General features: G+C 40.5%; 1 protein-coding gene across 1 annotated transcript in view; it reads left to right on the forward strand.

The window, feature by feature from the left end:
- Positions 1–1,422: 1,422 nt before the first annotated feature.
- Positions 1,423–14,436, forward strand: part of cacna1da (calcium channel, voltage-dependent, L type, alpha 1D subunit, a) — a 69,323-nt gene continuing 56,309 nt past the window's right edge. The window contains exons 1-3 of the mRNA XM_037678856.1: positions 1,423–1,759; positions 4,849–5,287; positions 8,940–9,045. Of these exons, the coding sequence (XP_037534784.1) occupies positions 4,995–5,287; positions 8,940–9,045 (399 nt within the window). The 5' untranslated portion in view covers positions 1,423–1,759; positions 4,849–4,994. The remainder of the gene's footprint in view (positions 1,760–4,848; positions 5,288–8,939; positions 9,046–14,436) is intronic.

Below are 14,436 nucleotides of genomic sequence, written 5' to 3' on the forward strand. Positions count from 1 at the left end.
CAAAGGTTTCCTGTAGCGTTTCACCAGGTTACACACTGCAGCAGGATTTTGGCCCATTCCTCCACACAGATCTTCTCTAGATCAGCCAGGTTTCTGGGCTGTTGCTGAGAAACATGAAGTTTGAGCTCCCTCCAAAGATTTTCTATAGGGTTTAGGTCTGGAGACTGGCTAGGCCACTCCAGAACCTTGATATGCTTCTTACGGAGCCACTCCTTGGTTTTCCTGGCTGTGTGCTTTGGGTCAATGTCATGTTGGAAGACCCAGCCATGGCCCATCTTCAGTGCGCTAACTGAGGGGAAGGAGGTTGTTCCCCAAAATCTCGCAATACATGGCCCCGGTCATCCTCTCCTTAATACAGTGTGGTTGTCCTGTCCCATGTGCAGAAAAACACCCCCAAAGCATGATGCTTCCACACCTATGCTTAGGGATGGTGTTTCTGGGAAGGTACTCATCATTCTTGGTCCTCTAAACACGGCAAGTGGAATTAAGACCAAAAAGTTACTTTAATGTGGAACACATATGTATTTTTATCTAATTAAAAGGAAGACTCACAAACCTGCAGAGTTCATAGTTTAGTTTTTTTTTGGTTTGTTTTTATTTTTGGTAAAACTGGTATGAAATATATATTTTCCCCTTCTTTACATGAATGTGGTCTTTTCTTTAGCCCTAAAATGTAAAATTATTAAGAAATACGAAAATTCATTATAATTTTTGTTGTGTTAAGTCACCTGGCTGGAAACAAAAAAACCTTCATAAGTGGCCCATGAGCCACCAGTTGATAATAACCATTGTAGCAGGTTTTGTGGCTCTACACATTATGTTCAGTAAGTGAAGGGTAAATGGCTCTTGATCTAAAAGGTTGCAGACCCCTGATTTAGGCCATCCCAAGTTCGCTCTTCTTGCCTAAATGATCTATGTCCTCTCAACCAGCCGGAAAGCAGATGGCCGCTTGTCCTGAGCCTGGTTCTGCTGGAGGTTTCTTCCTTTTAAAAGGGAGTTTTTTCTTTCCACTGTTGCCACTGTGCTTGCTCAGGATAGGAGACTGCAACGAAGCCAAGATTCAACTTGTCTGCTGGATTCCTTAGATAGAGAACGTCACTAATTTACTTTTATGCATGTGAATATTTCTGTAAAGTGCCCTGAGACAACTTTGTTGTGATTTGGCGCAATATAACTAAACTGAATTGAATTGATCTGCAATTAAAATTACAGGCAGCATGAAAATGTAAAAGTCCTTATATATATATATTAATGTTTCTTAACCTCTCAATTGTAACCCAATCCCAATCCAAGCTGCAGTCTGATTTTAATTTAAAAACCAGTTTGTTTTTACTAATTAAAGCCATTAAAGCCAACAGTACTTGCCAAAGACCTGTTCGACCTGTGCAGAGACAGGTGCCAGGAGGGGGAAGAGGAGGAAGAGGAGGAAGAGGAGGAGTATAGAGCGTTGCTTTCTGATGATGAAGGATCGTTTCAGTGTTCAGTGGCGCCGTGACGCTCAGCAGGATGCTCTGTAGTCTGGTGCGCACTCCTCTGTCTCCAGCTCTCCTCCACACCGAGCACCATGATGGAAGAAGAGCCTAACTGATGCTCAGCCTCGATGTGTCTGTCCTCCGGTTCGGTCCGGGAGCTGATGAATTTTAAAGCGAACCCCGGACCTCCGTCTCTCGCCCTCTGAAGACCCCCTCCACCCCCTGCTGGAGCCGCGTTTTCACCGAGCCGAGAGGACCGCGGCGGGACCGGGAAGTCTTCAGACAAGGTACGGGCTCGGTTCGGGTTCTGTCAAAAAAACAAAACAAAAAAGCCCTGAAGTTAGCCTCTTAGCATGGCTGCCCGGTCTTGTTCGTTTATTGTTAATAATAATGGCCACTTTCATCTCGCCGCTGGTGGATTCAGGAGCGGCTCTGTAAGAAACATCAAACACAAAAACACATTTTTTTTATTGTTCTTAACGTTTTCCACAAACTGCGGCGTGTTAGCCCTGTTGTAATAAGGTTACCAGCTGTTTCTGCGTTGCTCAGTTTTCACTCAGCGCCTAGAGCCAGCCTGTCATTTCACGTCGTTTTTTTTTTTTTTTTTTTTTTTTTTAAGAGGGGGAGGAAGGGGGGGTTGACCATGTCTTATCACCTTGGTGGTGTCCAAGGAGAAACAGAAGGACGCTCGGTGATGGGTTAGTTTGTCACGAATGGCTCATGGTAATGCCAAAGCTCATTTTCACAAGAAAAGCTCGATGCAGTGGTAGGATTAATGACAAAATAATAATAATAAAAAAAAAAAAAGATTGAAAAACGCTTGTGTTCCCACAGCGCCTGAAGTAGCCGCGGCTACATTAAAACGCAGCACAAAAAAAGGAGATAAAGAAGCGGTGTTTGTCGCCCAGCTGTGGAGTCATGCAGCTACTCATATCACATTTTGTTGGCAGTAAGAAGATTAAATTCTTCCCGGAGCATCGCTGCAATGTGACCTTTTCTGGTCCTTCCTCTGCGGGGCCTGTGTGCAGTTCAAGGACTTCCACAAATGATGTGACCAAAGTGACGCCTCCGAGTGGCAGCTCTCGTTTTATTTTTATTTTTTTGCACGCTTTGTTTGTTTGTGCACCAGAGCTGCACAAAGCATCTGCTTCAGATTTGCACTTCCTGTGCTCAGCTCTGGATTATTATTCGCCACAAAACATCAAAGCCAAAAGCTGCCTGCCATATTTGTTGTAGTTCTGAGCTGCGCAGCCCTTCATTGTAGAGAGATGCATTTCATATCTGGGGAGATAATTAAAACGTCCTGTTTGCATGATTGGGAGACACATAAATTGCTTATTATGTTCCAGTAGAGGACTGCAGGTAAATAAGCAGACTTTCTGCTTGCATAATATTTCTGCAGAAGATCTCTTTTGGGCACACATTATTTTTAGGTTTAGCCCATACAGTCTGATGATAGACAACTATTGTTTTATCAAAAATATATATGGTTATCTACTGTTGTGTTTAAAGAAAAAGTTCAAAAACTTTTAAGCGTGGTTTTGTGGACATAGTAAACAAATAGTGTCTTACCTGTTGGAGACAATCAGTTTGAAGAAACGCATATTTAAGGTGCTTATTGCAAGGTTGTGAAGAGTGGTCCAAATAAAAACCGTAAAGTGAGAAACAAAATAGATTTCCTCATATCGATGCTAATTACATAAAAAATGTGTTAGTAAAATGTATGACTGGCTGCCAAATATCACGTTCATTTGTGTTCATACAAAAGCAGTCAACGTGACTGAAAATAGGTCAATGTTGACGAATGTCCATGGAAGAGACATTTGGGGTAGAGAAGTCTAACATTTATGTATTGGTACCCATTTACGCTCAGTTATGTTAAGTAAAGTATGCAGATGCACATTTTTAGTTTGCATTGTGTGTACCAGTATTTCAGAGTTCCATCCATCCGTGTTCTTTTCACACACTTTTTCCATTCCTGGTCATGGGGGAGCCGATGCCAATTGATCTTTTTAATAATGTGCATTTTCAAAATCAGAATCCTATTTCCTATATTCAAGGTTGGCTTTCAACTCGGTTTTTTTTTTGTACTTTACACCTGCCTTTCTGTTGGCTTTTATTTACAAGCACATTTATAACTTAGATTTAACGGCATTTTAAGTTGTCATAGCAAAATGTCATCGTGCAAAGCTGCTGGGTATCTTAATGACCGCAGAGCACAGATGAAACATAGATACAGCATGAACACTGTTTAAATTTAGTGGATTTCAGTTAACTGGAATGACGCTTGAATATATCTAGAGCTTAGTGCATCACAAAATACTGACTTTAATGGGGACACCTTGGACAGGTCGCAAGTCCTTTACTTTGCAACGTAGAGACAAATGAGACACAACCATTCACATTCTCACCCACACCTAAGGGCAATTTTAGAGTCACCAATAAACCTATCGTGCATGTTTTTGGTCTCTGGAAATCTGCGTACCCAGAGAAACCCCACACGTGCATGAAGAAGAGCATGCGCACTCCAAAACCTGCAACTTTTACGCGGTGAGCTGAAAACCTCTGCTTTGCCATGCCGCCCAATTTATAGAGTTGCATATCAGAATACAATATCTGGAAACCTACTGGTGTAAACTATTTTAAACTGTACCATTTGATAAGGTTCAGAATACTATTTCCTCTATTTGATTTCATAATCTGCAATGAGTACCTTTAACTCTGATTGGATTGATGAGCTAGAGACGAGTCCAAGCAGGGCCAAGACCAAAACACCTGTCACAAAACAGCTCTAATCTTAAATAGCTTAAATATTTCCTTGCATGTCATGCAAATACAGTTTTCTTTTTTTAATATTTAGGTCAGTCTTTGTAATTGTCTGGAGGCAAAAAAAACAACAAAATAAGTTTCATTAGACTTTACCCTGACACTTTGTTCAAGAGCAATAACGTTGACCCATGACCCAATGTTGATCCAGTGTTATCAGTTGCTGTTCAATGAGATGGAGCAAATCCATTTATAGCTGCAGAGAAAACCACCTCAAAACAGTTCCTTATAGTAAAGTAGGGTTTTATATGATCAGCTTCTACTTAAAAGTTTTCAACTTAAGACCATATTGGAGCACACAATTTCTATGACTTCATTAACAACATAAACAATTCACAATATTAGTTGTTTATATACTAAATGAATATAATTCGTGGAAAAAACAGGGCTGGACAATGCAAACATAGTCATGCATTTGATTTCAGATACAAACCTGGAATGCTTTATGTTTCTGGCACTTTTGCAAGAAAGTACAGGAGCTTATTTTGTCATAACTTTACCAAGAAGATTATAAAAACTGTGAATTTGACATTATCTTAATTTATTTCAGAGGCAAATTATGCCAGCAGCATCGGAGCCTCTCGCCCTGGTGACGTGCCAGCTCGTTGGTCAGACTACTCTGCCCTGCTTTTGCCTCCTCGTCTACCCTGGCAGATCCATGCTGCTGGATGCTCCTCAAAGAGCCACTCCCGCACTATGAGCGCCAACGGGCCAGCCCCAGAACCCACCCCCACAGCCCCAGAGGCCCCTCCCACCTCCACCCCAGTGGCTGCCCCGGCCCCAGCTTCGACAGCACCGCCTCCTCTAGCTCCACCTGCCCCGACGTCCTCTACCATACCGGTAGGCGCTTTGGCACAGAAGAAACGGCAGCAGTATGCCAAAAGCAAGAAGCAAGGGAGTAACGCCAACAGCAGGCCGCCGAGGGCTCTTTTCTGCCTCAACCTCAACAACCCATTACGTAGGGCCTGCATCAGCCTGGTGGAGTGGAAGTATCCTTTGCTGAGGTGTTGGTATGATACATGACTGAGATCACAAGTTTGACCACATATCAGTTCCAGATGAAATCCTCAAATGATCCTTTAACACTGTATAAATCAGTTAATTCTGTGAGAGACACTGGTAGAAAATTTCTCAAAGTTTTTTTTTATAAATATGAACTTTTTTATTAGGAAAAACTATTTAGGCACTTTCACAAAACACTTCAAGCCTCAAATGAGATGGCTATTGAGCATTCTGATGTGATTTCTGAATAATCTGAGGCAGCGCGCACCGGGGGGGGGGGGGGGGGGTTGAAACTAACCCACTGCAGTTACACCTTGGAGCTGCCAAGCGAGGTTGAAACAGAGCTGGAACAGTTGACAGATGAAAAGGTTAACTGGCTTTGAGGCTCAAGGATGTGATGTAGTGATGGCATATGGTCTGTGCAACCTGCAGGATTTAAAGACCAAGCAATATTAATCAGATTATTTCAGAGATGACTGATGTCAAACAACACGGTTTGCATTCAATTAAAGAATTTGGTTCAGCTCAAAGAGAATTGCTAAACAGAATTAATTTGTCGTGCTTTGAAAATGGGAATAAGTCAAACAGCCATCAGATAGCATTTCACAGAATACAGCTTGCTATCAACACACACTTAGACTGCATGATCGTCACAAGTCTTCATGAACCTTCGCTGTCTGACTCATGGTTACAACCAGTATACCTACAAAATGAACACAATAACTATCTAAGCATAATCACTGGACAGAACAGTGCCAAACACCTACGTAACCAAAATTATTTAAAAATTATTTGCTGGTAAATATTACCCAGAAGTCTTATCAAGGTCATGTGACCAGAAGTCAAATAGTACCGGTAACATACGATAAATATTAATTAAATTAGGACCATTGATTTTTATTGTTAAACAGTATTGGTAACAACTGCTGTTTTTAAATGTACTTTCTAGATAAATTTGACGTGAACCTCCTCAGCAGAGTTCGTATGAGGAGGGGGGAGGAAGGAAGTGGGAACAGCTCCTCCCTGCTGTAGCGCTCCTTCGTTCTGTGCTGAGCTTAAATGAGATATTGGTATTTAAACACATATTTACCATACACATATATATTTTTTCTTTTATTTAAATATGTATCAGTCTTGACTGAATGACTGCTTTAAAAATAAATCTGACGACTTCTCCATGCCGGATGAGCTCTCGTGACAGAAAGGGGAGGAGGCAAGTACTCCTCCTCTTGACTCCGGTCAGACGGAAGTTTAAAGTGAGATCCCAGTATTTAAATGCATATTTACCGTACACAGAAAGATGTCACATTGAAATAATTTAAAAAACTTTTATTAAAACATATACCAGACGACTGCTTTTGCTTCTCCGATGCCCGACCATCGACGCGTTGATGCAAACCTTATGGGCGGCAGCTGTGTTTCCTCCTTCGACCGATCGATCGCTTTTAACGTGAAAGCTGTGTCATAAGAAATTCTTTGTGCGTTTTACATTATCGCTGAACAAATGAACAGGTCTGTGCATGAAGCATAAGATACAGTAATGACACGGGAACAATCTGAAGAACTTAATGCGTCTTGGGGGATGGTCCTCGAGAGTACCTCATTGGTCATTCAGGTTAGACTTCTGGTCACATGATGACATAGTGGGTGGAGTTATGGTAGGGAATTTGAAACCCTGCGCAAGAGTCGTCGTACATGTGATTACTTTAGGGCATTCTGTTTGTGTCACAAACACCTGTACCCAAGAGAGGTGGGGGCGCTGGGAGCCACGAGCTCCCAGCTCTGTCAAAGGAAAATATTAATCAGCAGGAGAAAGTTACCAAGAGACAGCAGGAAGTCTTTCAAAATAAAATATAAATTTTGAAGATTATGAAAAAAATAAATAAGACGCTCCTGCATGGGGTACAAAGTGTGAGAAAAAAGTAGCGGCTTGTTTATGGTAGTGATTTATGAACGTTCAAAGGCAGCTTAAAATCACAGTTTTTGTGGCCATTTCCCAGAGTTATTGGTGAAAGTGCCAGTGGATCCTATTGACAATTACAAACCAATATTATATATTTTTTTCTCAATAGTTAAACGTAATTCATATACTGTATATAGAGCCGATATAAATAAATTAAAATCCAACTATCAACAATACTATTCAGTCCAAATAATTCCAATTTAGGTCAACCTAATACAATCAAGTGTTGAGACACATTAAGTTACCAATAATCTTATTCAATCCAATTATATTATCTTTCAATACCATAAGATTCAGTAAATTATGAAATGCCAATTAGTTAAAAGCTAAAAAAAAAAAAAAAAAGCACACGGTGGTGGACAAATGTAATTAACACATTTTGTCTGTCTTCACCTGCTGTGCAGTGCTGTCCAGTAAAACAAAGTAGATTCTTGTATTTCCCATAAAGACAAAGCGAAAGTCACCATGCCCTGAATCCTGAAATACTGCAGCGATGTGCGCTGTAGATAAAATGTCTCATCGCTGGGGAGTTGTTTAAACAGATAGTGGCATCACAAAAGGCATCAAAACATTTTGAAGGAGAATGCCTTACGTGAATGACAGAGATACCTATCAAACCACATTTATATTTTGTGGTTGTTGAGGAAAAATATAAATGTCCCCAGGGGTTTGTGACAAGTACACTTTAGCAAATGCAGCTACAGCTGTATCAGGTGTCCCAGTTTGTTGTGCATGGACAACAAACATCAGCTCAGTCCATGTAGATGACCTTGGCAGGTCTCTGTTCTACTAAATGCACCATTTCTAAATAACAGTAAAATGTAATTTTCACTCTGCAGGAGTTAAACATTAAATGTGATGCTGTAATGACAGTTATTGCTGATTTCATTTGATAAAGATTTGTGCAGAAAATATTGTCTTTTACAATAATATGGTTTAGAAACTGTCCCTCGGTTCAACATGAAACTTAACGAGTCTAACTTCTGAGATATGTTTAATTTATTTTATGTTTTCATATTTGATAAGATCATTTCTGTTTTTTTTTTGTTTGTTTTTTTACATAAAACCCCCATATAGGAAAAGTTGTGACATTGAGTAACATGTAAATTAAAACAGAATACAACAAATTGAAAATCTCTTATTCCTACATTTTATTCACAGTGGAACATATCAAATGTTTAAACTAAGAAATAATACCAGTTTGAGAAAGACTAAGGTAACTTTAAGGTTGAAGGCAGAAACACATCTCCAGAAAATGAGGTCTGAATTGGTTGTGTTTGCAGAATAGCTGCAGATGATACCTTATGCTGATTTGGTTGCTAATATTTTCATTTTGGAGGAAAATAAGATGCACGACTGAAGGTTAGGAGGAAAAGTACGTCATTGTTTATCGCAAATTGTGATACTGCATCACATTATCCATCTGAAACTCTTTCAGCTCTGTTGAATGAATGGTTTATAGCTTTTTGTCAAACTGAAATCCCCTTTTTACTGCAACTGATCAGCTGCTTCTTATTGTTTTATATGTTAGGAGTCAAGCCATTTAAAATGTATCATTGTAGTTAAACACTAATAACACTTTATTTTGTTACATATTTAAAGCGCAGTTTTAAAAACAGTTGATTTATGTTGTTTTTATGTCATTGCAATGTTTTTTCCTTAACTTCTTTCCTCAGGCCATTTGATATCTTTATATTAATAGCTATTTTTGCCAACTGCATGGCCTTAGCTGTCTACATCCCTTTTCCTGAAGACGATTCCAACTCCACAAACCACGACTTGGTGAGCAGATTTTTCTGTCTTTAAAACTTTATTTACTGGCGCACGTTGTCTGACTGTGACTTATCAATTAATTGCTTTTCCTATTAAGCGGTCTCTAAGTTGCAAAGTGTTTTATCCATGACGGTGGTCTTATTTGATAAAGTTTATATAAATTAAAAGTACTGTTGCAGTTTTAGAAGAAATAGCAAATCTTTGAACTTTGCATTATTCTGCAGAATCGTGCCTACAAAAAGAAATTCTGAATTGGTGCTTTATCATCTCACCATTTTTCTGTACAGAGTTTTTTCATTTTTTTATTTAGCTTTCTAATTTTAGAATTTGTTCGTCATTGCACCACTCTGTGCACCAACTTGTGCATTTATGTCTGTATGATGAATTGTGGGTGATGTAGTGTTGTAAGCATTTCTCCACAGTTGAGGTTAAGCACGCTCTTGAAAAGCCAGACAGACACACAGTCTGCGGTGCTGATGAGAGCAAAACTAAGCTGTGGTGTTCAATGATTAATGAGGAGCACATTCAGTGTGTTTGCAGACAGTTGAATGGTTGTGATAGCTGAACTTAAGTATGGAAAAGTCACATTGCTTTCCCGCTGTATGTTGCATTGATTAACGTGTTTCCAAAGAGAAGCCACAGCTTCGGCTAAACGGGTGTTTGTTGCGCTACTTTAGTGAAGTGAGGTGTGTTGCTTCACGGTGTGACCTCCTGAAGGGTGACATCTGGGTGTCTGTTTACACATCACTGGTGCATCAGAGAAAACTGGGCCATCTGGGACATTACAGTGTCTGATGCATTACTATAAACACTTTGTTGTCAGCTCTAGTTTACATTGAGTGCAAAAGGAGGCTTTTTTTTTTTTTTTTTTGTAAATGCAAAACATAAAAAAAAATAGCATTTTGATTCATGTTACTTGCTTTTTAAAGTTTTAGGGAGAACATGTTTGTTTTTATGTACATTCTTTCAGCTGAATTGCTGCTCTGGTGTGCTGATTTTTACATCATATGAATAATGTTGATGTGTTCATATTTATGTCTTAATCATATCTTTTTTCCCTCACAGTCAAAACATCAAGTCTATTTTGAGATGTTTACCATAACCATTAAATCAAAATGTTTGGAAGTCTTTGTTGCATTTATGTATAAGCTTATCAAAGCTTGTACGTAAAAAAATAAAATAAAATAATAAAACGTTAACTCGTGCATATCATCTAAGCCTCCGATTTTATCCATCATCCATCCATTATCTTCCGCTTGTTCCAAACTCGGGTCCGGGGGTTTGGGGGCCAACGGCTTGAGCAGAGAGGCCCAGACATCTCTCTCCACAGCCACCTCTTCCAGCTCTACTGGGAGGATCCCAAGGCATTCCCAGGCCAACCGAGAGACATAGGGCTGAGCAGAGTTGGGGCTCATTGGGGCAGTGCAAAAGGGCCTATAGTCTCTCCAGTGTGTCCTGGGTCTTCCCCGGGGTCTCCTCCCAGTCAGACATGCCCGAAGCACGTCCCAAGGGAGGCGCCCAAGTAGCATCCTTATCGGATGCCCGAACCACCTCAACTGGCTCTTCTCGATGTGGAAGAGCAGCGGTTCTACTCTGAGTCTCTCCCGGAGAAGTGAACTTCTCACCCTTTCTCTAAGGGAGAGTCCAGCTACCCTGTGGAGGAAACTCATTTCAACCACCTGTATCTGTGATCTCATTCTTTCAGTCACTATCCAGAGTTCATGGCCATAGGTGAGGGTAGGAATGTAGACTGGCCGGTAAACAGAGAGCTTCACCTTACAGCTCAGCTCTTTCGTCACCACAATGGACCAGTACAGAGTCCGCAATACTGCAGACGTTGCATCGACCTGTCTGTCAATCTTATGATCCATTCTTCCCTCACTCCTGAACAAACCCCACAAGATACTTGACCTCCCCCGCTTGAAGCAGAACCTCACCCTTAACCTGAAGAGAGCAATCCACACTTTTCTGGTTGAGGACCATGGCCTCAGATTTGGAGATGCTGATTCTCATCCCAGCCAGGAATAATGTGAGCTTTCCATTTTCAGAAGAGGCTGAACAAAATATTTTTTATAGGGCAGGTGTGTCAGCTTGGTCTTAGTTGCTTTACAGAGTTGTAGCCACAGGAGGAGCTTGAAAGATTAAAATGAGTTGGCTTTGCAAACCAGCAGGTAAGGCTGGAGTGAAGATTGATATTTCACATTACTCTGCTTTGCAGCTTTAAAAGAGGACTGAGGACTGATATAAAACTTGAGTTGGAGCGCTGAGTGGCCTGATGTGTAAGGCAAGGATCAAATTATGTCACAAAGCAACTGAACCATGCAGTGATAAAATGTCTTGTATCTTTAACTGTACAGAGACTCTAAAACCTGCATTAGACTCGTTTGAGCTGTGAATTTGAAGTTGTTTTTATGTAATGCTCTGAAATATAAGACAAATTGGCTTTTAATGTATCATGAGGTAAAATAGTAGTTGGTTTTCCATCAAGGAAGGTGTTACAGAGCTGCTTGAGCATCACATTGCTGCATAGTCATGGAGGCTTTAATAGCCTGAGTCTGCCTGGCTTGTTAGTGAGGCTTGGTTAAATGCAGCAGCTCTTTATAAATAGAAAGCAATTTCCTCCCCAGGCAGAACAGAGGGCAAAAAATTGGGGTCTTGCTACCACCAGGAGGCTCAAGTGAGTAACAGGATAAAGCTAGCACTCAAACATGCACATGTGCAATGACACAGAAAAACTCCTGTCAAATAGTCAGATTTATGTTCAATCTTTTGTAGATCATCATACTTATTGCTGCTCCTGTTATTTTATTGCAAACGTACAAATTTCACTCATCGTGTCCTGCATGTGACCATGTCTCCCCAACACCCACCTCTCCGAAGAGACAAATTAATCTGCAACACTCCTGATTTTGTTTTAAGGTCATTTCTGTCTGATCTATCTGATGCTGAACACCCAAGGCAGTTCCTGCCAAAGGTGGCTGAGCAAAACAATGACCTTTTCATGGTGAGTGTGATTCATACGTCTCATCCTTCACAAAGCAATGTGCAGCCAGTTGCATTTCATATCAGGTACTGTCTGTGCCCGTGTCACCGTTATTGCATAACTCTTGCACTGCACAAATGCTTATTTTAGTGGCGACAAAAGCACACAAAGATTGCAATGTCTTGCTCAAACCGACACCATGGTTGTTTTGTTGCCAGCAAAGAATTCACACTTTGAATCAGCCAGCCTTATGTTTGGAATTGTGTTTGTGAATACACATTTGTTTTGCAGATTAAAAAAAATAAAAATTTAAATTTATGATATAAAAATACATTTTCAGGTAAAGCTAGACAGCTTTAATTTATGCACCCATAAAGCCCGACTGTCTGGCTTAAGTGTTTAATGTACTATCTGAAATTAGGCCATATAAATGCCATATAAGCCTCATAAATGCCTGCAAATATAACAATTAACAATACTTTCATATAACCTCTACAGCCACTACATCATACACTTTAGGCTGTGTAGTCAAAAAGAGCAATGGTCCACGCAGAAGAAGTCATTTCTGATTGTAATACATTTGAACAACTATTGTAAACTTGTGACCTGAAGTCATCGCCTGCTGACTGATCGCTGTCACCAAGCACTTCACTGTGACAAACAGCATCCAGTGGCTGCTGTAAAAAAAAAAAATCCAAGACATCCTCCCATTTATTTTTGTTTTAGAGGATGGATGGATGGATGGATGGATGGATGGATGAATGGATGGATGGATGAAGAAAACCTTCACATTACAAACATTCAAACTCTGCTCAAAAGGCTTAAACCAGAGACTGAATTGACGGTGATTAACACAAATTCATTAATCAAAAATCTTATCTTAATATATGTGATTTTGTGTTGTTCTCCAACCTTGCTTCAGTGCAGTTTAAGACTGTAGATGTTGCAGATCTTGTTTTCCTTGATACAGATTATTTTACTGTACAACAAGATTGAAATAAATGCAGTCATCACAATTCATTATCTGTTGTACCCATCCTGCTCACGTTCAAAAATCCATAAAGAAGTATTTGTTAACACGGTACCTGGGCAGCACGGTGGTGCAGTTGGTAGAGCTGCTGCCTCTCAGTGAGTATGTATCACGGTTCAAATCCCGGTACAGGGTCCTTTCTTGGTGGAGTTTGCATGTCCTCCCCGTGCATGCATGTTTTTTCTCCGGGTACTCCGGTTTCCTCTCACAGACCAAAAACATGCATGTTAGACCGATTGGTAACTCTAAATTGTCCCTAGGTGTGAGTGCAAGAGTGAATAGTTGTCTCATTTGTCTCTGTGTCCCTTTGATGGACTGGAGACCTGTCCAGGGTGTCCCCCGCCTCTCGCACAGGGAATGCTGGATATGGGCACCAGTGAACACTGCAAAACAAAAAGGAAGAAGGGGGTAAAGATAATGGATGGATGGATGTTAACTAGCTAACCGCATCTCAAAAAGCTTTGTGATATGATCAGCTTACCTTGTTTAATCTTTGATACACAATTCAGAAACAAAACACGATATTAAAAACAGTAAAGTATAGTACTTTACCATACCATACCAATTTATTTATAAAGCACTTAAAACAGCAACAAGGCCAACCAAAGTGCTGTACAGACAAAACAACAGGTAACACACAAAGCAAAATACAAAATGAGGTAAATCAGAATATAGACATAAAAACGATGCAGATATTGATGACTAACCAGTGAGGAGCATACAGGATCAAAACACAGATCATCTGGTGTTGAAAGCCATTGAATAGTAGTGAGTTTTTAAACAGGACTTGAAAACCGAGAGGGAGGGGGGCCTGTCTGACAAACAGAGGTAACTCATTCCAGAGTCTTGGTCCTGCTACAGAGAAGGCTCTGTCACCTCTGCGCTTAAGACGAGTTCCTGGAACTGTGAGGAGCAATTGGTCCGCTAACCTCAGGGAACGTGGTGGGACATACAGTTGTAGCAGATCAGAGAGATGGGGGGGACTGTTCTGTTGTAGACATACATCAGTATTTTGAACTGGATTCAAAAGTGAACCGGTAACCAGTGCAGGGAGGCCAAAACTGGTGTAATGTGCTCTCTTTTGCTTGTACTGGTTAAAAATCGGGCTGCTGCATTCTGGACCAGTTGAAGTCGTGCAATGGAGGTCTGACTGATACCAAACAGGAGCGAATTGCAGTAATCAAGCCTAGATGTAACGAATGCATGCATTACTGTCTCCAGGTTATTTTTGGACAATAACCCCCCAGTGCTTACCCCCAGCAGTCGCATTGCAAGAGACAAGGTACACCCTGGACAGGTTGCAGTTCCATCAGAGGGCTACATACTGTAGAGACAAACAACCACTCATTTTCTTTCACACCTAGGAACAATTTAGAGTTAGCAATTA

The sequence above is a fragment of the Nematolebias whitei genome, chromosome 7 (genome assembly GCF_014905685.2).
Source record: "Nematolebias whitei isolate Nwh7 chromosome 7, NemWhi1, whole genome shotgun sequence".
Classification (NCBI taxonomy): domain Eukaryota; kingdom Metazoa; phylum Chordata; class Actinopteri; order Cyprinodontiformes; family Rivulidae; genus Nematolebias; species Nematolebias whitei.